Consider the following 24,969-nt stretch of genomic DNA (forward strand, 5'->3'; position numbering starts at 1 on the left):
GCAGAAAAGGGAAATATATTAGAAATATCTTGTAGGTAGGCAGGCTAGCTATAAAATGAGAAACACAGGAGAGTCATGATACATAATATGAATCATTTTTTGAAACCAGCAGTAAAGGCATGTATATACCTCTTACCCTTCACCCTCAAATTAGCAGGAGTCAGTTGCTGAAAACGAGGTGGGGGTTGGGGAGGAATGGGAGTGGCAGGTAGTAGGTATTAGCAGAGGAGAGCTGATGAAATAATCATGCAGATACATCTAATAAACATCTTGTTTTCCTCTAAACACAGAAATAAAGAAACCACACAAAAACAAACAAGCAAAATCAGTGGAACTAGAAGAACTGATGTAGTGTTTCCTCACTCTATCTTTCTAATAAATTTACTCTTCAAATCAATGGGGTTTACAGTCAACAATATTTATACACCTTTCCTAGATTTGGGAGCTACTCTCTTCCCTGATCCAGCTTTCTAGCCCTTTTTTCAGCCATGACATCATCTCCCCAGACAATAACTTGGGTTCACCTGCATATCAGATGTCAGGCTCTGGCAAAAACCAATAAAGTCACTGTCCCCTTGGAATATACCTAAAATAGACCTACTAGCTATTTCCAAAATGAAGACTCCAAAATCTTCATTTGCAATATTCTTGCCTTTAGGTTCATGATTAGTCAACAATTTGGGGGGAGTAGCACAGTGGGTTAAGCACAGGTGGTACAAAGCACAAGCACCTGTGTAAGGATCCTGGTTGGAGCCCCTGGCTCCCCACCTGCAGGGGAGTGGCTTCACAGTTGGTGAAGCAGGTCTTACACTACCATGATGCCAACCAGACTTCCCTGGGCAGACAACCCCCACCAATGAGTCCTGGAGCTCTGCTTCCCCAGAGCTCCTCCTCACCAGAGAAAGGGAGAGGCAGGCTGGGAGTATGGATCGACCTGCCAATGGCCATGTTTAGCGGGGAAGCAATCACAGAAGCCAGACCTTCTACCTTCTACAACCCACAATGACCCTGGGTCAATACTCCCAGAAGGTTAGAGAATAGGAAAGCTATCAGGGTATGGAATGGGATATGGAGTTCTGGTGGTGGGAATTGTGTGGAATTGTACCCCTCTTATCCTGTGGTCTTATCAGTGTTTCCATTTTATAAATAAAATTTAAATAAATAAATAAACTTCTATAAGAAAGAAAAGACAATTTACTCTTTATAATCTGTACTCTGTCTAGATATTCTTATTGCAATTTCATGGAAATAACTGAACCACACAGTTAAATATCAACAGTATCTCCTGGAACCCAAGGAAATATGGAATCATTACATCTTTAAAACATAGAAACCAGGAAGATCATGTCTCAGAAAAAGAAACTTGTGGTGGGGGCCAGGTGGGGGCTGGGTGGTGGCACACCTGCTTGAGTGCACATGTTACAATGCCCAAGGATCCGGGTTCAAGCCCCTGGTCCCCAAAGGGGAAAGCCTTGCGAGTGGTGAAGCAGTGCTGCAGGTGTCTCTATGATTCTTCCTTTCTATCACCCCCTTCCCTCTTGATTTCTGGCTGTTTCTATTCAAAGAAGGGAAGAAAGGAAGGAAGGAAGGAAGGAAGGAAGGAAGGAAGGAAGGAAGGAAGGAAGGAAGGAAGGAAGAGAAAAAAAGAAAGAAAAGGAGGAAGGGAAGAAGGAAGAAAACTTAAAGAGAAATAAACTTGTGGCTAGTTCTTGAAGTTTCTATTTTAATTGAATCCTGATTCCCAATTTGTTCAAATCTTAAAACATCTGAGAAAGAGAATCTCATTAGCCTAATTTGTCTTGGGTGTTGGCAAATCCTTAATCAAATGTGATCTACAAGTGATCATGTAAGAGAAATATGACTGACAGAGGCCTCAGTACTGATTATGCAAAGAAAAAGGTAATTGTAACAAGTGGCGGCTAGACAAAGAGATCAAAAGGTATTTTACTTCTTTCTCCCACTGTGCTGGTGGGTAGTGAAACTGGAGAAATGCATGTGACTGAAATCAGGTCACTACAGCTTTTGTAGACCTAATTTGCCTCTCACAGTCCTATCAATTCAGTATACGTTGTCTTTTTAATAGATTCTCTCATATTGTTTGAGTAGCTCTTATGTGTGTTGATTGCAACTTAAGGACTAATGGTACATGCGTTGGTACCGGAAGTGGCACTGGGTGATAGTCTCACATTGTAATTGGGGAACTGACACTTTTCTGCTCTCTTGACTCTGATTTCAAGAACACTTCTGAGATAGCTTTGATGAGAATACTACAGCCATCTCACTTTGCCTTCTATAGTTTGTGAGTTTTATAATTTTTTTTATTTCAAATAACCCAGAATTTTGTATTTGCCAAACTTTGCTTTCTTATATATAATATTATTTTTTGTCATTGTTTACTTTTGTCTATGTCTATTCTCTGGATTCTATGAACTTGATTTCAAAACCGTTGATCCTGCAGAATCAAACTCTTTAATTCTTCTCTTGATCTGGGAGTCTCATCTTATTATCAATAAACTTCAGACTAGCTATTCTGACCTGTCCATCAATTTAACAGCCTCAGTCTTGTATGGGCCTCTGAGCAGTCTGAAAGAACTATGTGGTAGCATGGTATTTAAGTTCATTGGCTAAAAGCAATAGGAATTGATTCTGGCTTAAGTAAAAAGGAAATTTATTTCGAGCATATCGAAGAGCGTTCACTGACTCTACTAGAAGGTAGAGGTCTCAGATTTAGAGAGGAAGAGAGACAGAGAGACACATGCAGCCCTGCTTCACTAATCCACTGCAGGTGGGGACTGGAGGCTCGAACCTGGGTCCTTGTGCTTTGTAATGTGTGCACTCAACCAGGTGTGCCACCATCCGGCCCCTGTAAAACATTTCTTAACACAGTGCTTGAAATTACAGAAGCACATGCAGTTGAGATGTACACAGATGGTTCTCTCAAGGAATTTATAAATTGGATACAGATAAAAACATAGGAAAGGCCATATAATAAGATATTCCAGCTATTAGGGCTTCAGTGATGAGTGTAGGAGACATTTTTCCTACCTAATAACTTTTTGTTTTTCTCTGAGGAATCTTTTTTTTTTTGTTTTTTTTTCCTTTGTTTTAAAGAGCCTGAGCCTTGCACATGTGTTCTTTCACTACTCCCAGGACCAAATTCTAAATTCAGATATGTATATTTAGAGAGACATAGATAGAGAAAACCTGGGAGAGACACCACAGTTTCCTGAGGTACAGTAGTATTTCCGTGTAGTACCTGGGCTTGAACCTATCTTGTAAACTTTTCCAGACCCAGAACTTATTATACTTGACACCTAGATGTTCTATGTTCAGTGTCAGAATGTACATGTGACTTAATGTGGTCAATGAGAACATTATATGTATGTCTGGCCACTGAGGTTGTTCGGGGTAAACACACAATACAGTGAGACAGAACCTCTTGTTGGCAAACAACACTAGACTATCAGCTCCATGAAAGAAGACAACACAACTATTTAAGTCCTAACTTAGTACCTGGAACATGATAGGAGTAAGAGAGAGAGAGAGAGAGGAAGAAATTTACTAAATTACTGGATTAATGGCTTTCCTGGAGGAGAGGAGAATAATTTATGTTACTTAGATTACAGTATTCTTGGCAGAATAATTATTAATTTTGGACTTTCAATTTTTTTCCAGTTATATATATTCCAGCACATATAGATTTATTTTATTTAGTAATAATTCATTTTAGAACATAGAACTAGGTCATAGTGCAGATTAAGAAATTTGAGTTTCCTAAAAGTAGATTTGAATTTCCAGGGAGAACTTCTTAAATCAGTTCTGGGCATAAGACATTCCTGACTCAAGTTGTGGTGGTTGTCAACTATAATACCAGATGACTTTTTTTTTTTTCTACAACATGAGTAAAACCGTAGGGAATCATACTGAGTGAAATAATAAGCTAGGAAGAGAAGAACAAATATTAGGTGACTAAATTCACAGATGCGACCTGAGTAACAATGCAAAGGAAAATACAGGGTGAAAATTTAAGAGATGACGTCTACGCAGCTCTGGGTACTCAGGGACGAAGGTGGAGGAGGGGGACTGAAGGGAAACTGGTGTCCTCTGGTGAACTAAGATGACCATTTGGTGGAGCATGAGGTGAATGGGGAAATGTGGAACTGCAACAACCCTGTAAATCAACAGTTCCTTTAAAAAATGATTTGTTACACTGCTCTGTAGGAATACGAATGGGTGCAGCCCCTCTAGAATAGGAAGGGGGAGTCCTTAAACAAATGAAAATGGAATTACCATATGAGTCAGCAATATCACTTTGCCCTCACTATAAAGTAGGAATGGTAAGGACTGTCCCACTCTCCAAAAGGAGGCTGGGACATCCTACACTGACACTGGCGAAAGACTGGTTCTGAAATGAGTGCAGCCTAGATGTTCCCAGCTGTGACCACAGACTTCGAGCTCAGACTGAGAGGGATTTGGAGGTTATACACGCTCCTGTGCTAAGTATGAACATATGTATTCATTATATAAATTGTATTCATATATTTTCTTCAAGTTAGGGAGCTACTCTCTGCTCTAATCCAACTTTCTAGCCCTGTTCTAAACTCTGACTGTATCTTCCCAGGCAGTATTTTTAGCTCACCGCCATGTTATCTATCAAGTTTAGGGGGAAAAAAATCACTAAAGTGGGAGTCAGGTGGTAGCACAGCAGGTTAAGCAGAGGTGGCGAAGAGCAAGGACCAGCATAAGGATCCTGGTTTGAGCCCCCGGTTTGAGCCCCCGGCTCCCCAACAACAGGAGAGTCGCTTCACAGGTGGTGAAGCAGGTCTGCAGGTGTCTTTCCCTCCCAGTAGTTTCTGTCTTCCCCTCCTCTCTCCATTTTTCTTTGTCCTATCTAACAACAATGACATAAATAGCAATAATAACTACAACAACAACAAAAAAGGGCAACACAAGGGAAAATAAATTAAAATAAAGAAGGAAAAATCACTAAAGTCAGAGACATCTAGGAATATACCTAAAATAGACTAAGACTAAGAAGCTTCTTACCACCCTAAACTCTGTACTCACACCTACTCTATTCCTAATTTCTGATTCCTATTTATGAATCATTTTGTCCTGTCTCATAACATACTGCCTTTCAGACATCAAGTTGCAGATGATACTATGATTCCACCCTGAGTTTCTTGGACAGACAACTTCACTAATGTGTCCTAGAATTTCACTTCTCCAGAACCTTACCCCACTAAAGAAAGACAGAGACAGGCTGGGGGATATGAATTGGCCTGCCAATGACCCTGTCCAGCAGAAAAGCAATTACAAAAGTCAGAACACCTTCTGTACCCCCCAAAAGAACTTTGGTCTGTATTCCAAGAGGGGGAGAAATATTAGGGGAAGATTACTAGAGGACTCTGAAACCCAATTCTATGAGGACCAGAGAGAGAAGAGAATAAAAGTAAAGACATTTGGAAGTATTAATAGGGATAAGTGTGACTTAAAAAGGAAGAGAAGGCAGGACCATAGAAAAAGTGGGCAAAATATAGATAGATAGATAGATAGATAGATAGATAGATAGGGAAATAATAGTCAACTCTTATCTGTGACCTTGAACTACTGCCATTTTCAATGGTAGTGGGAATGGTGGGAAACTGTACCAGATATTTAAAAAAATTGTAAATCATTTATCAAGTTAAAAAAATAGGACTAAATTGTTTCTTAAAAGCTCAAGAATTTTATTGCAGTGTGATATAAATAGCATCCTTGATTTTTTTGACAGATATAGAAAATATGTCAAAAAGAGAGTAAATAAAACTGTTGAAGTGGCTATATTCCTTTCTATATGCACATTTCAGTTAAATTTTAAAATAATGCAATATAAACACCAGGTGATAATTTTAGAGTAATATAACAAAACTACGACCTTTGGAAAGAGAAACTGAAATATCTCTTATAGTAAAGGAGTTTTACTTCTGATTGATAACCCTAGGAAAGGGGTTAAATTCTACAACAAGGGGGCCAGGCAGTGGCGCAGCTTGTTGAATGCTCACATCACAGTGCTCAAAGATGTAGATTCAAGTCCCTGGTTCTCACCTGCAAGGGGAAAGCTTCATGACTGGTGTCTCTTTTTCTCTCTCCCACTTTACCTCCTTCTTCCCTCTCAATTTCTCTCTGTCTCTATCCAATAATAAAGAAATAAAATACTAAAAAAAATTCTACAGAAAGGGAAAATACCAGAGCAAAAAATACATGATGATATCAGCATCCCTGTCATTCCTCTTTGTGAGACTCACATTTTAAAATATGCTCTAGTTTTATAGTTTCTAGTAATAGAAAGAGACCTAAGCAAAGAATCATTTTGAGCATCCACAAAGGGGAATAGGTTTATCTACATAACAGCCTATTCACCTTTAACACACACACACACACACACACACACACACACACACACACACACACACACACACACACACACACACATTTTAATAGGCTGGGCCCACCCTCATACAGATGTTAGGCTCAGGCAAAAACTAGTAAAGTCATGGGCCCCTTAAAATATACCTAAAATAAGACCTACTAGCTTTTTCCAAAACAGAGACTTCAAATCTTTATCTGCAATATACTTGCCTTTAGGGCATGATTAGTCAGTGATTTGTTCTGCTTTGTATCTTAACTCATTTTCAGCCACCAGGTTCCAGATAATACCATGATGCCAACCAGACTTTACTGGGCAGAAAACCCCACCATGTGTCTTGGAGCCCTGCCTCCCCAGATCCCTGCCCCACTAGGGAAAGAGGTTTTAAATTAGGAATCCTTTTAATGTTATTCCCAAGTGGACTGTGATAAGGTACACAGCTTGTTTCATGGTATATTTGTTATTTTCTTTCTATGTTATTAAAATAATTATAACAACGTTCTGTAGATTAAGATAGCACATAATCACATCTATCAGAGGAAATGGAAGGCATTATGATAAGGGAACTAAAAAGAAAAAGAGTGTCATTTGTAACACTGAGAATAATTTTAATAGTTATATCATGATTTTGTCCATCAAACACTAAATTCTCCTTTAAAAAATATGATGCATTGATTTTACATTGAGATCATTTTTGCCCCCAATTCTATTTTTGTGATATAGCTGAGGCAACTGTATAATAAGATCTAATGCAGATAGAGCTCTTGAATATGAGCAATTAGCACATTCCATTTTCTCAGTTACAGTGATTGGTTAGAAATGGTCATGTTATAGAATATGACTAAGTCAGAGATTATCCTGGCATTGTTCCTGTTATGAGAAGGTGGTTTCTTTTCAATACATTTTACCAATGACAATGTAAGTATTGCTTTGCCATGAATTCCCACAGCTGTATTATCTCTGGACATGAATCCATGCAAAAGAAAGAACTTGATCCACTTATGATATCTTATGATTACCCAGAACCATTTTATCCTGTAGTTAGAACTGCTTCTTAAACTCATCAGTGACTGGAAATCATAAGTTTTACATAGCAAAGACTCATTTTTTTTTTTTACTAAAAATAATGAGAAAGTTTATGTATTTATTTATTTACTTTGGAGAGAGGCAGAGAGAAATTGAGAAGAAGGAGGGAGACATATAGGGAGAGAGAGAGAGAAACCTGTAGAAGTGTTTTACAGCTTCCTACCTGCAGGTGGGGACCAGAGGACTGAACCAGGATCCTTGCACATTGTCATGTGCTTGTGTTACCACTTAACTCCAATAACAAGAATGTTTAAAAAATTAAAAATGTAGATGACCAGTAAAATTAATATGACTAATATCTAGTCTTCATTAAAATGAATATTGTGTTCAGATAATAAAATATTGGTTTAAATCCCTGCTTTGTAGTTCATCTAGTGAACCTTCTTTAAGGTTCAACTACATCTGTCATTTGTAGACAAGTACCTACAAAGAGAATAGCAAAGAAATGGAAATTTTATTTAAATTATTTTTAGCTTTTATTTTTCTTTTATTTCCAACAATATTTTTTTAAAGCAGAAATTGTTTGTAACAATGACTCTTACTACAAGCCCATCATTGTCTTTGAGATGAGTTAATTGGCAGGTCTGTCTTTGTTTAATAAAAGCACTGAGGAACAAGTTTAGGATTTAAGCATAGGTTATTCTCAACAATAATTTTTAGAGCCTTTTGATTTACTGGAACAAAATTAAAGGCATCTTTTTAAGAAAAATGCCTTTAGACATTACTGAAATTTACCTGAAAACAAAAAAAAATTCCAATAATTATTTACTCCTTTTCTTAAAAGAAAGGACCAAATGTCACACACAGGCTTACAAAGGAATTCATTTTGACCACAGGTCATGTGGAGCACACTACTTTGGGTTCTTGTCACTTTCTTTCTTTTCCTTTTTTATTTTAATTTATTTATTATTAGGGGATTAATTTTGTATAGTCAACAGTAAATACAATAGTTTGTACATGCATAACATTTCCCAGTTTTCCACATAACAATACAATCCCCACTAGTTTCTCTTCTGCCATCCTGTTCCAGGACCTGAACCCCTCAGACCTACCCCAGAGTCTTTTACTTTGGTGCAATACATGAACTCCAATCCAAGTTCAGCTTAGTGTTTTCTCTTCTGATTTTGTTTTTCAACTTCTGCCAGTGAGTGAGATCATCCCACATTCATCCTTCTGTTTCTGACTTATGTCACTTAACATAATTTATTCAAGCTTCATCCAAGATGAGCTGAAAACAGTGAAATCACCGTAAAAAATGGTGATTTCACTTTCTGTTTATTTGTTGTAATAGGTTACAGATAATAGAAATTAAATTATAAATTACAGGATTGACAAAATAACTCACTTGGATAGTGCACTACTTTACCATGTGTACAACCCAGATTGAGCCCCATGACATTGGAAGAAGCTTTGGGAAATTAATATTTCTCTCTCTCTCTCTCTCCTTCTTTATCTTTTCTATATAAAAACTTATCCAGAGCAGTGAAGCCCCAGTGATGACAATAAACCAGCCAACCAACAAACCAACCAACCAAACAACCAACCAACCAACCAACCAACCAACCAACCAAACTGATTGCTGTGATCTGGGCGCTAGAGCAATAGAAAGACTAAGCAGTGGGTAGACTCTCAAGCATGAAATTTTGAGTTTGATCTCCGGTATCACACGTGCCAAATTGATATTAAGATTCTCCCTCTCTCATAAATAAATAAATAAATGAATCTTTAAAAAAAATAAACTATTCAAGACAGAATTCTCATAAGGAGAATAGCCTGGATAATTCATACTTTAGAAAAATCACTCAAGCCTTATGTGAGAGAGGAAGTTTTAAAGTCTGATGGCATAGGGAAATAGCTCAGTTGGTAGAGGTCAGTACTTGCATATCTGGGGTTCCTGGTTTGATCCCTGGTATCACATTTTTCTGAGTAGTGCTGATTTCTTTCTCTCTTTTTTTTTGTGTGAGAGTCTCTATCTCATATAACTTTATTTTTAAAAAGCATCAGGGCTATAACTTAAATGGTAGGGTTCTAGGATTCTATATATCTAAGGCTCTCATTTGATCCTCAGTTCCACATATACTGGAATGATGTTCTGGATTTCCCTTTGTTCTTTCATTTCTTTCTCTTTCTTTCTTTTCTTTTCTTTCTTTCTTTCTTTCTTTCTTTCTTTCTTTCTTTCTTTCTTTCTTTTTCTTTCTCTCTCTCCCTTGATTTCTTCTGTGAAATTCTATCTCAAATATTTAAAATAAATATTTTTAAACAAAGATTTAATAAAATTTGATCATTTAACAACTTTTTCTTTTAAATATTTTATTTATTTATTGGATAGAGAAGGAGAGAAATTGATAGGGAAGGTGAGATAGAGAGGGAGAAGAAGACAGGGAGACACCTGTAGCCCTGGAGCTTCTCTTCTGTAGGTGAAGACTGGGAACTTTAAACCAGGTCCTTCCACTTGGCAACATGCTATGCTCTACCAGGTCTGCCACTACCTGCCTCCTACACATTTTTCTTTAAGGTTTCCAGAAGATGGTCATGGTTTTCATTACAGAAACACAGTAAGCTTGAGGAGAGTTAGACAATGTAAGTAGAAATGTTTTAGCAACTGACTTGGCTTGCTCTAGCAATTTTGCTTCATTATAAATATAAGCAGAGGAAGACAACACTAAGGTTCAGAAGTCTGATAGGAAAGTTGGATGAAGGGGTTGCTATTTACAGAAATGGAGAATATAAGAGGGGAAAAAAAGGTGCAATGTTTGGAATAGGGGAATAAGAAGTATGGAAGTGAGAAAAGCTGTAGGAATTAAACATTCAGTTTGAACTGTTGAACTGAATGTCTGAAAAATAACCAAGAAGTGTTAGCTATATCGGTCTAGCTCTCAGAAAAAAGTTCAAACCAGTGAAACAAACTAAGATATCATGACCATATAGGTACAGGACAGAAGTCAGAATGAGTAGCCCTTTTACTTACATTCTTTCAGAGATCAATATTTTTCTACAAATAAATTGCAAATATTTTATAAATATCAGTTAATGTAACATACACATATTATTTCTCTATATTTTAAAAGCATAAAAAGATAATTCACCAAGAAAAACACATTTTTTATTGTTCCTGAAAAATTTGAAAAGTCAACATTATTGTACTTATATTCTTTCCTGATAAGGACTGATTGTAGATTAATAGATCAACAATCTGCACTCCATGGTGCCCTTTACCCCACAAAGCTTTGCTTAACTGAAAGCCAAGACTCAGTGTTTTATGCTACTTCCCCCTCCCTCCTTTGATCAGAGCATGCTGAGATATGACTGTTGGTGGTGATCAAACCTGAGTTCACTCACATGCAAGTCCTATGTGTTACTGCTGTGATCTTTGCCCTGTCTTATTCTATGTGTTATAGATCACATTTCAGATAGAAGTTTGTATTTGACTACTCAAAACAAATACTTTATGTGAGAGCACAACGCTATCTGAAAGGCAGAGAAGAAACATGTTGTAACTTTGTGCCTAGAAGAGGCACACAGAACAATAGAATGAAAAATTTGGAAAGTCAGTTTTATACTTTTGGGGAAATAGAGTGTATTATAAAAAAAGGAAAAGAAAAAGACTATGACTATGAAGTCAATACATGAAATAAATAAAACATGAACATATATAATAAAGAAAAGAAAACATTACCTGTGTGAGGGATGATTTCTTGGAAGATACCAACAATTTCCACTGCCTCTTGTATTGATATGATGGCCAAGACATATTAAAACTATCTAAAATCAAGGAAAAAAATTATTGAAGGTTGCTAGGGAAATGAAGACGCTGGCACTATGTAGAGTCATAGTCAGGTTTCTAATCATAAATCCTAGAGGCAAAAAGGGAGAGAAATGACATATTCACAGTATTAAAGGAGAAAAATATCAGCCATGAATCCTGCCAAATTATCTTTCAAGTCTGAAGGAGAAACTAAAGTTTTCCCAAACATACTGAAACTAAAGCACTTCACTAGCAACAATCCTGCCTTGTAAGAATTACTGAAAGGAGTTCTACATGAATAGAAGCAAAGGAACTACAACTCTAAATGAGTTGATTAATGCTAAAATAGAGCAAACAACAGCAAAAGAAGAACCCAAATATATAGGGAAATGGGGGACAAAACAGAGCAATATGATCAATGTTTGTCAACCAATGCCAACTATCAAAGACCTAGATGTTATTTCAGAAATTCTAAAATCCCAATCTCTGCCTCACCTGTGATGAAACTTGAAAAATAGCTTGGATGGGCAAAGTCAGGAAGAGAGGAAGGAATCACCTCTACATGACCTCACATGTAGGTGGAACTTGGGACATAACATTGGAAAGGAAGAGCACAGGGTGAATCAAACAATGTACCAGAACAAGGGACTCTAGGTCTCTGGGGAAGGATCGGAAGATGATAGCTTGGGGGTGGGGAGGGGGTGTTGGGGTCCTAATTAGGCCTAGCATGTGGAACTAGAAAATTGTATTCATATATAGACAAACAACTATGCTGTAAACCACTTACCACCCCCATCCCATAAATTAGGGGAAAAAAAACAGAAAGACTGCTAAAAAAATCTATTTGAGTTGTTGGTGTTCATTTGAAGTTAAGGACTTTCAAAGTAGCCAAGGGAAAATAGAATGTGTTTTCTAACATTGAGGAACAAATGGCATGAGTTTTTTTTTTCCCTTAGATTAAGCTACAAAAGGAAATAACAAATAAAATGGTGGATTATGTGTGTAATATTAAAAGGTATATTTGCATTAACATGCACATTAACTTCTATATTTAAGAAAGGACAAAAGTAATCTTAAACTTTGGCTAGCTTCTAATAACAGGTATGTTGTAAACTGATTAAATAATACAAATAGCCATATTTCAATTTATCTACATATAGTCTTTGATTGACTAAAAAGGAACAAATCTTTTCAGCAGTGAAATAAACTGAAAAGGACTTTGACAGTTATTTCAAAGGGAAAAAAAAAACATGTATTGTCTTGGAACTAGTTGGTATGTTGGGAAAAACACAACTTTTAAAGTTAGTAACAAGAAATCAGTATATTTTACACAGATCTAAATGAACTACTAAGAAAATAATTTTAATAACCTGTAGTATAAACATTTTTTCCTTAAATCTGCAGATAGTTTTTTCCCTTTATTTACTTATTGGATCTGGGTCGTGCACATTTTAATATCACCACTCCACTTATCACTTTTCATTTAGATGGTGGAAGACCACAATGCCAGAGCTTTGCTTGTTTTTATGGCATTGCACATGTGTCCTTGAGGTTTGAACCTAGGTCATGTACATGACAAGGCAAGCAACTTATGCAGTGAGCTCTCTTTGTAGCTCAAAACTCCTTCCTTCCTTCCTTCCTTCCTTCCTTCCTTCCTTCCTTCCTTCCTTCCTTCCTTCCTTCCTTCCTTTACTCTGTCCCTCCTTCATGCCTTCTCTTTCTTTTCCTTCTTCCTTCCTTCCTTCCTTCCTTCCTTCCTTCCTTTCTTTCTTTCTTTCTTTCTTTCTTTCTTTCTTCCTTTCTTCCTTTCTTTTAAATATTTATTTGTTCCCTTTTGTTGTCCTTGTTGTTTTATGGTTGTTGTCATTGATGTCATCGTTGTTGGATAGGATAACTAGAAATGGAAGAGGAGGGGAAGACAGAGAGGGGGAGAGAAATACAGACACCGACACCTGCAGTCCTGTTCCACGGGTTGCAGATGAGGAGCTGGTCCTTGCACTTTGTGCAAAGTGCGCTTAACTCCCAACTCTCTTTCTTTCTTTCTTTCTTTCTTTCTTTCTTTCTTTCTTTCTTTCTTTCTTTCTTTCTTTCTCTTTCTTTCCTTCCTTCCTCCCTTCCTCCTTTCCTCCTTCCCTCCCTCCTTCCTTCCTTCTCTCCCTCCCTCCCCCCTCCCTCCCTCTCTCTCTCTCTTTCTTTCTTTCTTTCTTTCTTTCTTTCTTTCTTTCTTTCTTTCTTTCTTTCTTTCTTTCTTTCTTTCTCTCAGATAGTGACAGAGAGAATGAAAGAGAACATAGCCCCAAAGCCTTTTAATGAAGTATGGGCTGTACTCAAATATGGGTTGCACACATGGCAAAGCAACACACTTATCCATGAAGTTATATAACTGGCCCTCAAGACATTATTTGCTGTCTTCTGGTTGGCCATGTGAGAGGGACCTGAGAGAATAAGGCAACATGCAGTAAAACTTAGAGAAAATTAATTAAAATAAACAAGTTAAAGGAAGTCGCTGAGAGAAGAGACTATAGACCATCTGCCTTGAAAAAAGAACCATCTGCCTTGAAAATGAGGCAGAGAGGTCAAGTTGACAAGGAGGAAATCCACTGTCCACTGTTAGGCTAAGAACTCACTGGTTATATATTTTCCAATGATACTGGGATCTGTTGGATAAATAGAAGCAAAAGTTTATTGCTTTCAGGGTGGCACCTTTATGAAGTCTTCCTGTTTTATTTATTCAGTTACTATGTCAGGAGCCTTGTCTATTGATATTCTTATTTGGAATAATTAGCAGTTAGAAGCTTGTCCTTACACTTGCAAATGTCTTACTCTCTTTCTAATGTCTGTTTTTCCCCCTAACTTTGTGACTATCTTATCAGTCTGTCAAAAAGCCATATTTATGATTTTATGCCATAGCAGTACCGATTTTTTTCTTTTACATAAAGTTGACTGATATATTAACTTAGTAGACTGCATGGCAAACGCTAGAAGAAGTAGATTGCATCTTTCTGTAAGTGAAACTAACGTCAAATTTTCTCTTTTACACAATCAGAATATGGAAACTTCAAGTATTCTTGTAAAATTTATTATAATGCCAGCTTTCTCCTAAATTTGGATCACAGGATCAGAACTGTAGTACTTGAGTCTTGGAAAAAAATCACATAACTTCTATTTTTCTGCTCCATTTCATCTGTGAGACAAAAGAGGAACAGCAAAAACAAGACACAATTTACCTAAAACAGATTTAAAACCAGGAAACCCAGGTTTCTTCATGAAGAACTACATACTTCCACCACAGAGAGATTAGAAAATCCAAACTAATTTACCATATCACTTTCTTGGGCTGCCCTACCATCCTTTGAGAATCAGCAAACTTTTAATGTGAAAGAATAAAAAGCTTCTGATCGTCTCTTCAGACTATCAGATTTCTAAAAAGAGCTGACAGAGCATTTTCTTAACCAAATTTAATTTAAAAGCATCAGAAACTATGCAAATAAGATACTATGACATATTTTGGAAATAAACCAAAGAAACAAAGGCACATTAACATGGTGCCATTAAAAGATCAGACTTTAGTCCTGTGCTCCTCTTTTTTTTTTTTTTCTGGGTTAAAAAACCACAAGCAACTCTTGACACAAAGCAGTCTTGCCCTGTTGTTAAGGCACACCTGTACTGGTAACAGTCACAGTTAGCTCCTTGGCTAGCTTGCTTATTTTTTTTTTTCTTTCTTCAAACATGCTTCAGCTCACCCCCATTCTGCTCTACTTCAGTGTCAGAAGGAAATAAAGCCACAATGAGAGCAAAAAGAGCTATGACACCTCTCTCCCCTGCCTCCCCCCCACCCCCACTGCCTTTACCACAGAGATCTACTCCACCCCAGTTGGGCTCCAGTGTGATTTTCCTGCCTGCTTGAGGTGAGCAATGATGATCAAGGACAACAACTGCACACGAGGCAGACCCAGAAGCTCTGAGCATATCTAACTACCTTCTGAAAGTTTGTATAGAAATTGCCAGAACAATGGCATTGTCTTTGGAAGAATATATTCACTCCCTTGACCTTAGGACTCTCCCTCGAGTTCTAGAAATTCAATCAGGCATCTATTTTGAAGGTAAGTACACTGCTATGTCTTGGCTGGCAAAAATATGTCGACAAGGTATATATTCTGAGGGAGATGGAGGAAGTATTTTTTAAAATACTTTTTAAAATATTTATTTCCTTTTTGTTGCTCTTGTTTTTATTGTTGTTGTAGTTATTATTGCTGTTGATGGCGTCGCTGTTGGATAGGACAGAGAGAAATGGAGAGCAGAGGGGAAGACAGAGAGGGGGAAAGAAAGAGAGACACCTGTAGACCTGCTTCACCGCCTGTGAAGCGACTTCCCTGCAGGTGGGGAGCCAAGCCGGGGGATTGAACCCGGATCCTTATGCCAGTTCTTGTGCTTTGTGCCATGTGAGCTTAATCCGCTGCGCTACTGACCGACTCCCGGAGGAAGTATTTTTGATAGAACTGTATGAGTTCTGTTAAAGGTAAGGTAATCATAGGGAAGAGAAATTAACTGCAGAATAATCAAGATCCAACAGTGTAGTAGAAAGAAAAAAACTAGACAAGATTCTAGAGTGGATAGGGACAAGAAATGTAATGAAACTATTTGTATCTTGGGTTGTTTGTAAGCCTCCAAATAATTCAACATGAATAGTTTAATCAAAAGAATTTTTAAAAATTATTAGTCACACTTAGTTTCTAGAGTATAAAGATAAAGCCTAGTTACTCTGTCATGAAAGCTCAACACTTTGGAAGAAGAATTCACTAAAGTTAGTTTCACACTCATCGTGGCCCTGTTCTGGAATCACACCTGATTGACAACAGACAGATAAAGCTACTCTGTCTGTGTTAGTAGGTGTTTTAACTTAAGTGTTGCTTATGTTAGCATTTATCTCACTCTGCAGTGACTTAATTGAAAAAAAAAAAAAGAGGTATAGAACATAGTGTCTACTAAACACAAGTTTTAAGAATCTATTGAAAAGTCAGAAATCAACTAAGATTATTAAATCACAAGATAAATATATTTGTCTAGAGATGTATATTTCTGAGTCACAAGAATGGTAAGATTGAAACAGTGGAATTAGGTCTAGACAAGCCAAGAATATAAATTAAAGAAATGTTGGTAGGCAAATCTTACCCTTCTATGGACAAAATAATGTAGATATTGGATTGAAACAAAGCAAGGATGAACAAATATCAGTTCCAGTTTGTTTTTTTCTTTCTCTCTCTCTTACATATATATATCATCTACAAGTGATGAATTCGCACAGGATACCAGTTTACTATAGTTTTGTTAATTCATCTGTAAACTAACTGTTTTGAGCCAAACAACATTTTTTCATGTATACTATATTGTGCTATTTCTCTCTGTTCCTAAGCCAACCCCAAGTCATATTTTGTCTCATGATTTTTGCTTTTGAGGCTTTGCATTAATATAAGACATATTTCTACATATGATGGTCACAAATACATTTTTTTACATTGTTTTATGTCAAACTTAAGAGTTCGTTATTACACTATTAACTTTTAATTTATTTGTAGAACACTTTGATATGGGGTACACAGGGATAAAATCTCTATTTTTTTTCATATTATAAATTCATCTTTCAGGATCATTATGCTAGTTATCTTCCCCCACTTTTTGTTGTTGCTGCTTTTGAATTCTATTATATGCTAACATCTGTATTGGTCTGGTCTCTGAAATATATCTTGTATTTCAATCATCTACTTTTTCCAAATTGTGTCATAATCATATTATTATTAATACATTGGTTCTGAACTGTGTTGATATATATTTACATGATTTACATGTAGACACATTCATGACTTTTATTCCATTTTTCCTGTTGATGTAGACATCTTGGATCTTTCAAATATGTTTTAAAGATTGAGCACTTAGGAAATTGAAATGAAATTTCTTTTGCATTATATTAATTTTATTGATTAACTCTGGAAGAAATGACGTTTTCATATCATCTTACAAAATTGTACAGACTGTCTGACTTCAAACCATCTTTCATTACTCTATCGCTGTGTTGTATTTCCATCAAGAAAAAAATGAATTATTTAATGAATTTTCATATAGTAAACACATTAATTTAATCATTATCTAACAAGTCAGAAGTCAGGAAGTTAGGTATTTTAGATGTCTCATCTTGTGCCCTTTCTCAGTTACCATCTGCTAGTCTCCCCAAATACAATCATTATGATTTTTACAAACTAATGAACTTTATATAAAAGAAAAATTATATTCATTAGTTTCTGGTCCGCACATACATACATAGATGTGCCAACCAGATACTTTGTAAAATTGATCTATGTTATCCTATATATTTTCAGTGTGCATTATATCCCACTGAATGAATATACTATGATCTATTCACTTATTATTATTTTTTATTGGGGGATTAATGTTTTACACTCGAAAGTAAATACAATAGTTTGTACATGCATTAAATTTCCCAGTATCTATTCACTTATTATACTGTTCTGGACATTTGACTTATTCCCAGTTTGAAGTTGTTACAAGTGGACTGTCAGGAACATTCTAGTATATGCATGATCACATGCGTATAAAATTAGTTAAATGCAGACATTAATGAAATTGGCATGTTATAAGATCAATGTAAGTTAGCCATGGTTAAGTAATGAAAAATGCACTTCTTAAGTAACTATACCAATTTGCATTATCACCAGAGTTTTTATGAGAGTTTCAATTAATTCGTTTCCTTGGCAACAATTGATATTACCAACATTATAGATTTAGGTCTGGTGAGAATTTAATGGTAGCTACAGTTTTAGTTTATAGTCCTTTAGGGACTAATGAGATTGAGTAGCTTTCAGATGTTTGTTGGATATTTGGAGATACCGTTTCATGAGGAGAGTGTTCATTTACCTCATTCATTTTTCTATTCTATATATTTTTAAAATTTGTTTAAATTTAGTCCCTTTTGTTGCCCTTGTTGTTCTATTGTTGTAGTTATTATTGTTGATGTCATCACTGTTGGATAGGACAGAAAGAAATGGAGAGAGGAGGGGAAGACAGAGAGGGGGAGAGAAAAATAGACACCTGCAGTCCTGCTTCACCGCTTATGACTCCCCTGCAGGTAGGGAGCCAGGGCTCCAACCTGGATCCTTATGCCAGTCCTTGCGCTTTGCACCACGTACGCTTAACCGGCTGCGCTACGACTGGACTCCCAATTCTTATTTTTTCTGATTGGCTAGATGAAATGTGTAATGGTAGATATATACATGATGCAGTGCTATTTTGTCCATTATCGATGCTACAGATATTCTTTAAGCATTTCATTTTATTAAATTTCTTTTTTTAGTTATATTTTCTTTTTTTCCAATTTTTTTATTAGCTTTATTTATTGGATAGAGACAGCCAGAAATTGAGAGGGAAGGGGGTTATAGCGAGGGAGAGAGACAGAGAGACACCTGCAGCACAGCTTCAGCACTTGCAAAGCTTTCCCCCTGCAGGTGGGGACCTGGGGCTCGAACCCACGTCCTTGTGCATTGTAACATGTGCACTCAACCAGGTGTGCCACCAGTCAGCCCCAGTTATATGTTCTGATGGATGGGGGTTTTAAAATTTTTAATATTTATGTAGTCAATTTTTAATTATTTTCCTTTCTGTATGATATAGAAAATTTTCTCTACCTTAAATTCACTAAGATATTCTACAGTATTATCCATACCTTTTGTATATCTACTTGTTTACTTCTTTCAGATCTACAATCTGCTTCTGTGTGTGTATAGGATATATGTTGAGATCAATTTATTTGGGTGTTTGTTTTTACTAAAGCACTGTTTAACTCTGGCTTATGGTTGTGTTAGGAATTGAACTTGAGGGGACGGGCAGTGGCACAGTGGGTTAAGTGCACATAGTAGGAATTGAAGTTTGTATCTCAGAGTGTCAGGCATGAGAGTTATTTGCATAAATATTATGCTATCTACCTACCCCAAATGTTTATTTATTACTTATTTATTATTTTTAAAATTGATAAGACAGAGAAATTAAGAGGGAAAAGGGGAGTGCGGAGGCGAGAGGAAGGAAGGGGCTGGAGGAGAGAGAGAGAGAATGAGACTTGCACCTCTGCTTTACAACTTGTAAAACTTCCTACACTGCAGGTGAAACTAGAACCTGGGTCCTTTCCACATGGTTAATGACTTTGCTCAGTCAGATGCATTACTCCCTAGCCCCCTTGTAAGACTTTTGAGTAACCATAATATGTGAGTCACAAGTCCCAATGATTATTTTTCCTTATGTAGCTCAGTGGTATAATAATATTTATTGAAACTTTGCTTTTTTCCTACTGTTTTATTGAGTTGTATTAGTCATGAATAGTGCTCATACATTTCTGGGTTTGTTTATGTAGCTTCTATTTTGTTACATTAATCTTACTGTTATCCTTCAATCTGATCTTGTTTTAATGCACATTTGCAACAGTGTTTAAGATATATTATATTATACATAATGATATACCACAATGCTGTAGTTCTCACACTTGGTTGCACATAATAATATTTAGGAAGTATTAAAAATACAGATACCTGGACCTATTGGACAAATAGGGGTATTATAAGTGATAACACATCAACATTGGACTTTAAAAACCCTACCTGATTTATGACTTGTGAAATTTGAGAATTACTATTATAGAATATCTTCTCCTAATTTATTATTTTCATATGTTTGGATATTTTAATTTTCATATACACTTAACAATTCATATGGACAAATACCCCTGTAGCATTTTAAATAGTAAGGCACTGGTTTGGAACAAAATGGCATCACTTTAAATTAAGTTTTCAGATCCATGGACCTGGTCTAGCTGTGTATTTGTTAAGATATCTTTTCACTTCTGCCGATAACATTTTATCTTTGTGTGTGTGTGTGTGTGTGTGTGTGTGTGTGTGTGTGTGTGTGGTGTTCCTACCCTTTTTTCCCCCCATATTTATTCTCAACTGTGAGATGTTATCCCCTCCGTTATCAGTCATATCTTTTGAATTTTTTTGTTTTATTTCTTGCATTCTAAGAATATACCTTTATAGCATGTTATGTACACATTCATGTTTTTTGAGAATATTTTTAACTTTAAAAATCATGTTTATAAACACACACATTCTAAAATTATGTAAAATTAAGACTATCTGATAAAGACTTATATTTTAGGAAATAGAAAATGGGAGAGCAGAGAGAGAGGATGAGAGCATTGCCTGACTCTGGCATAAAGTTGTGTCAGGGCCTGAACCTGCAGTATCTGAAGTCTCAGGTACACGATCTGTGAATGTTAATGGATTTTATTTCTTCTTTCCAATGACTGTACTTTCTTTTTCTCTAGTCAAAGGACTGGCTAGCAGTTCTAGTGTAATGTCAAATAGTGAACTTCCTTGTTAGAAATCTTATAATTAATATTAGCTTGTATTACTATTATATTTACTTATAATGCTGATTTATTATGAGTCAAATCGATAAACTATTTCAAAAAAGCATAACATGCATTTGAATTTCACTACTGCTTTATACACCAATGTAAATTAAATAGGGAAATATATAAATAAATATTAAAATATTAGTAATAAAACCATTCAAAGAAGCCATAGAAGAATATTAAATCTGTCTTTATCTAAAATTTTTTTCACACTATTTCTCATTAATGACTTAACATTATTTTAAAATTTTATCAGGGAGTTAATTATTTACTGAATAGTCTTTAAAGCATAGACAAAATCTCTCATCTCTCCTTGACTGGTCTCTAGGAGAAACAATAGGAATCTAATGTCCTTTCATGTTGTCCCATTCCCTCTTTCCCCAGAGTATTTTATTTTGGTGCAATATGCCACAGCCAGTCCAATTTTCACCTTATGTTTTTTGTCCTTAAATTCCACCTATAAGTGAGATCATTTGGTATTGATCTTTCTTTTTCTGGCTTGTCTCACTCAATGTTATTTTATAAAATTGTCAGCTCTCAGGAATATTTTCATGCCCAAACATGATATATGAAAGTTAACATACCCTCCATCAAGGTCCTGTGACCCATAGTCACCCCATTACCTGAAAACATCTCAGATCTCACTTTGTGCAAGAGATAATCTGGTTATACTACCCTCTTCACCATTATTTTTTTTTAAATTTATTTATTCCCTTTTGTTGCCCTTATTGTTTTATTGTTGTAGTTATTATTGTCGTTATTGATGTCATTGTTGTTGCATAGGACAGAAAGAAATCGAAAGAGGAAAGGAAGACAGAGAGGGGGAGAGAAAGATAGACACTTGCAAACCTGCTTCACTGCTTGTGAAACAACTCCCCTGCAGGTGAGGAGCCGGGGGCTCCAACCAGGATCCTTACACCGGTCACATGCGCTTAACCCTCTGAGCTACCACCTAACTCCCCTCACCATTTTTTAAAACACAACTTCTTTTTAAAATTTTTTTAAAAATTATCTTTATCTATTGGATATAGACAGGCAGAAGTTGAGAATGAAGGTCATAGAGGGAGAGAGAGAGATAGCCACAGTCCTGCTTCCCTAGACCCAAAGCTTTCCCTCCTGCAGGTAGGGACTGGGGGCTTGAACCCAGTCCTTGCACATTGTGCTCAACCAGGTGTGCCACCACCTGACCCCTCCTCACCAGTTTCTTAAATGAACCAGGGACTTTAAAAGATAAAAAACATAGATAGGAAGTTTCCATAATCAAAAGAAACAAAGTACATAGAAGTAGATGAACGATAGATTACAACCCGGGAACATATTCACAATATGTTCACAAAATTTATATTCAGAATGTAAATAAAATTTTTGATATTTTTAAATAACTATAGACATATATAAAAGTTAAATCTGGGAAAAAGAAATTTAGGACAATTCACCTGCCAGAATTATTAAGAAAGAATTTCAGATTAGGAATAGGATGCAAGTAGGGCAATTAGTCATCATTTAACTTTTAGGATACAACTATGAAAATATCCACAAAGCCCACTTTCATCATTAATGTGCAGAAGAGAGACAAGGCACAATTGGTGGGGTTGTAAACTGTCGAGATTTTCAAGTAGCAGTTGGTAAAATGCATCGTCAACATATAAAGTTTGCATAAACATCTGAACTCTAGGAATAAACTTAAAATAAAATTTCAGAAGCAGCTATAATGATTAGAGAATCACATTTCATAAATAAATAACAAATAAATGTCAGCATAGAATAGCTCAAAATATTAAAACGATATGTTATTATATATTGTTTAAAGGACTACAATTGTAGTTGGGAAGTAGAAAAAACCCCTACCTATTTTCCAGGATCTTATATTCCAAGTAATGGAAAAAATGACAAGCATTTAAAATATATACAAGTGTCACAAAGAACTACATAGATACACATTGAGAGGAGATGTGATTTGTTGTTAGGGTAAACTAGGCAGATATCTCTGCTGAGATAAAATTTAAGCAGAGATCTGAATTTACTATAGTATACTTTAGCCTTGCACTTATCTGAAAGAACTTTCCGAATGTGGACAGAGCAAGTGGAAATTACATAAGATAACTTTTCATCTAATTAAGAAAATGGGGAGGTTAATGGAGATAAAAACAGAGAAGGGAGGTGTGTGGTGATGCACCCAGTTAAGCGCAAGCGGTAGTTAACATAAGGATAGAGATCTGACCTGGTTCCCAGCCTCAGCCAGGGCAAAGTAGGTCTGCATGTGAATATCTTTCTCCCTCCCTATCTCCAACTCCTCCTCTCTCAATTTCTGTCTTACCTATTTAAAAAAAAAACAAAAACAAAACAAAAAAATGGCTACCAAAAGCAGTGGATTCATAGTGTCAGCAGAGACCCAATGACCTCCTTGGAGGCAAAAATAAATAAATAAATAAATAAATAAATAAATAAATAAATAAAACAGAGCAACTGAGGGAAATGATGTTGGTAGATGTGGCTGTGGGTATGGAGTGGCACAGATTTTATTGGTCTCAAGGTCACATAATTTGGTAATGACTGGAACTGTTGAATCATTTGGGGACTTGAGAAGGAAAGTGGTTAGGAATGCAACTTGCAGGAGCTGATTTAGGGCCTTTGAGACAGCTCCCCTGATGAAGCACCTCCCCCGCCATGTGCAAAGTGCAGGTTTCAGCCCCCAGAATCCCACCTAGTAGTGGTAGGGCACTTGACTCTTGGGGAAACTTTTGTGTAATGACGTTTCTTTTAGTGTGCAAATCTCAGCTCTGAGTGGTGAGATTGTGCACGTGCAAGAAGAATTCAAGTTAAAAAAGAGGGGGAGGGGAGAAAGAAAAGTTGACTTAGGATCAATGATTTGAATGTTGAGAAGGTATCAGGCAGGACAATTCTGGGGAAAGTACATTACAAACAGTAACCCAGTGCAAACATCTTGGGACCAAGATGGGCTTTGTCTTTCAGAGGAAGAAAACTAGCCCTGTGTTTTGAACATAAAGAGAACAGACAAAAGAATCTTATGAGAGGAGGTTTAAGGACTAGGCAAGTGTATTTAAAGGAATTTAGATTTGATAAGGAATACCTATGACCAGTTTGAGACAGATAATTGAAAGGAACTGATTGGTACTTTAGGAGAAGCCTAGAGAATAGGTGATAGGAATCTCACAGTGGAATGAAGAGACACACTAGAAGACTGTGAAATTAATTCAGAAGATAAAAGTATTGTGTCTTGCTTTAGTAGATGTCCTTGTTTACTGTCATATTTATACTAGACCAGATGTGCCACCACTCAGCTCCCCTGGAGTGAGTCCTCTTAAATCTTGCTGCTGCCTTATAGACTAAAAGCATGCAATATTTCACCTCTTCTTTTGTCATTTAAGCCAGTGTTCACAGCATCTTCACCTGTAGCTTAGATTTTAAGGAACTGCTTTGCTTGCTTATCCACAAGAAATACCTCAGTTCTCTCATTAAAGCTTTATCCTGAGATTACAGCAATTCAGTCATATCTTCTGGCTCTAATTCTAACTCCACTTCCACTTCTCTTGCTATTTCTAACACACCAACAGTTATTTTCTCCATGGAAATACTGAACCCATCAGAGTCATCCATGAATATTGGAATGCACTCATTCCAACTCCCTGTTTATAATGCTATTTTAATCTACTTCCACATATCACAGATACCGTAATAACATTTGCAGTGGTGAATCCTTTCCAGAAGGCTGTCAATCAACTCTGCCCAGTTCCATCAGAAAAATTATTGTCTATGTCAGTGATGGTCTTATGAATGTATTTCTTAATTAGTAGGACTTGCAAATCAATGTTGCTCCCTTTTTAAAAAAAGATTTACTTATTAATGAAAAAGAGAGAAAATTCCCAATGATTGAACTCAGGACCTCATGATTGTGGGTTCAACACCTTACCCACTTAATTACTTCCAAGGTTATGAAATTATCCCTTGAATCCATATAGTGTTGTGTTAGCAGCATGAGAACAACATTCAGTGACATGTACATTTCTGTCATATCTCTTAGGTGAGCAGGTGCATCGTTAATGAGTAGTAAATTTTTGAAAAGGATCTTTTATTCTTTCCAATTGGTTTCAACATTGTGTTAAAATAAACTACATTGTAAACAGTATTCTGACCTTCAGGAAATTTTGTCCCATTTGTGAAGGCTAGGAGGAATAGAATTAGCATTAATTCTTTAAGGCCTTAGGACTTGACAATTGGAAATGGACATTGGTTTCA

At 36.3% G+C, this 24,969-nt stretch overlaps 1 protein-coding gene across 1 annotated transcript in view; it reads left to right on the plus strand.

The window, feature by feature from the left end:
• Nucleotides 1-15,252: 15,252 nt before the first annotated feature.
• THEMIS (thymocyte selection associated) overlaps nucleotides 15,253-24,969 on the plus strand; it is a 183,144-nt gene continuing 173,427 nt past the window's right edge. Inside the window, exon 1 of the mRNA XM_007524998.2 lies at nucleotides 15,253-15,343. Within this exon, the coding sequence (XP_007525060.2) occupies nucleotides 15,253-15,343 (91 nt within the window). The remainder of the gene's footprint in view (nucleotides 15,344-24,969) is intronic.

Source organism: Erinaceus europaeus, chromosome 4 (assembly GCF_950295315.1).
Source record: "Erinaceus europaeus chromosome 4, mEriEur2.1, whole genome shotgun sequence".
Classification (NCBI taxonomy): domain Eukaryota; kingdom Metazoa; phylum Chordata; class Mammalia; order Eulipotyphla; family Erinaceidae; genus Erinaceus; species Erinaceus europaeus.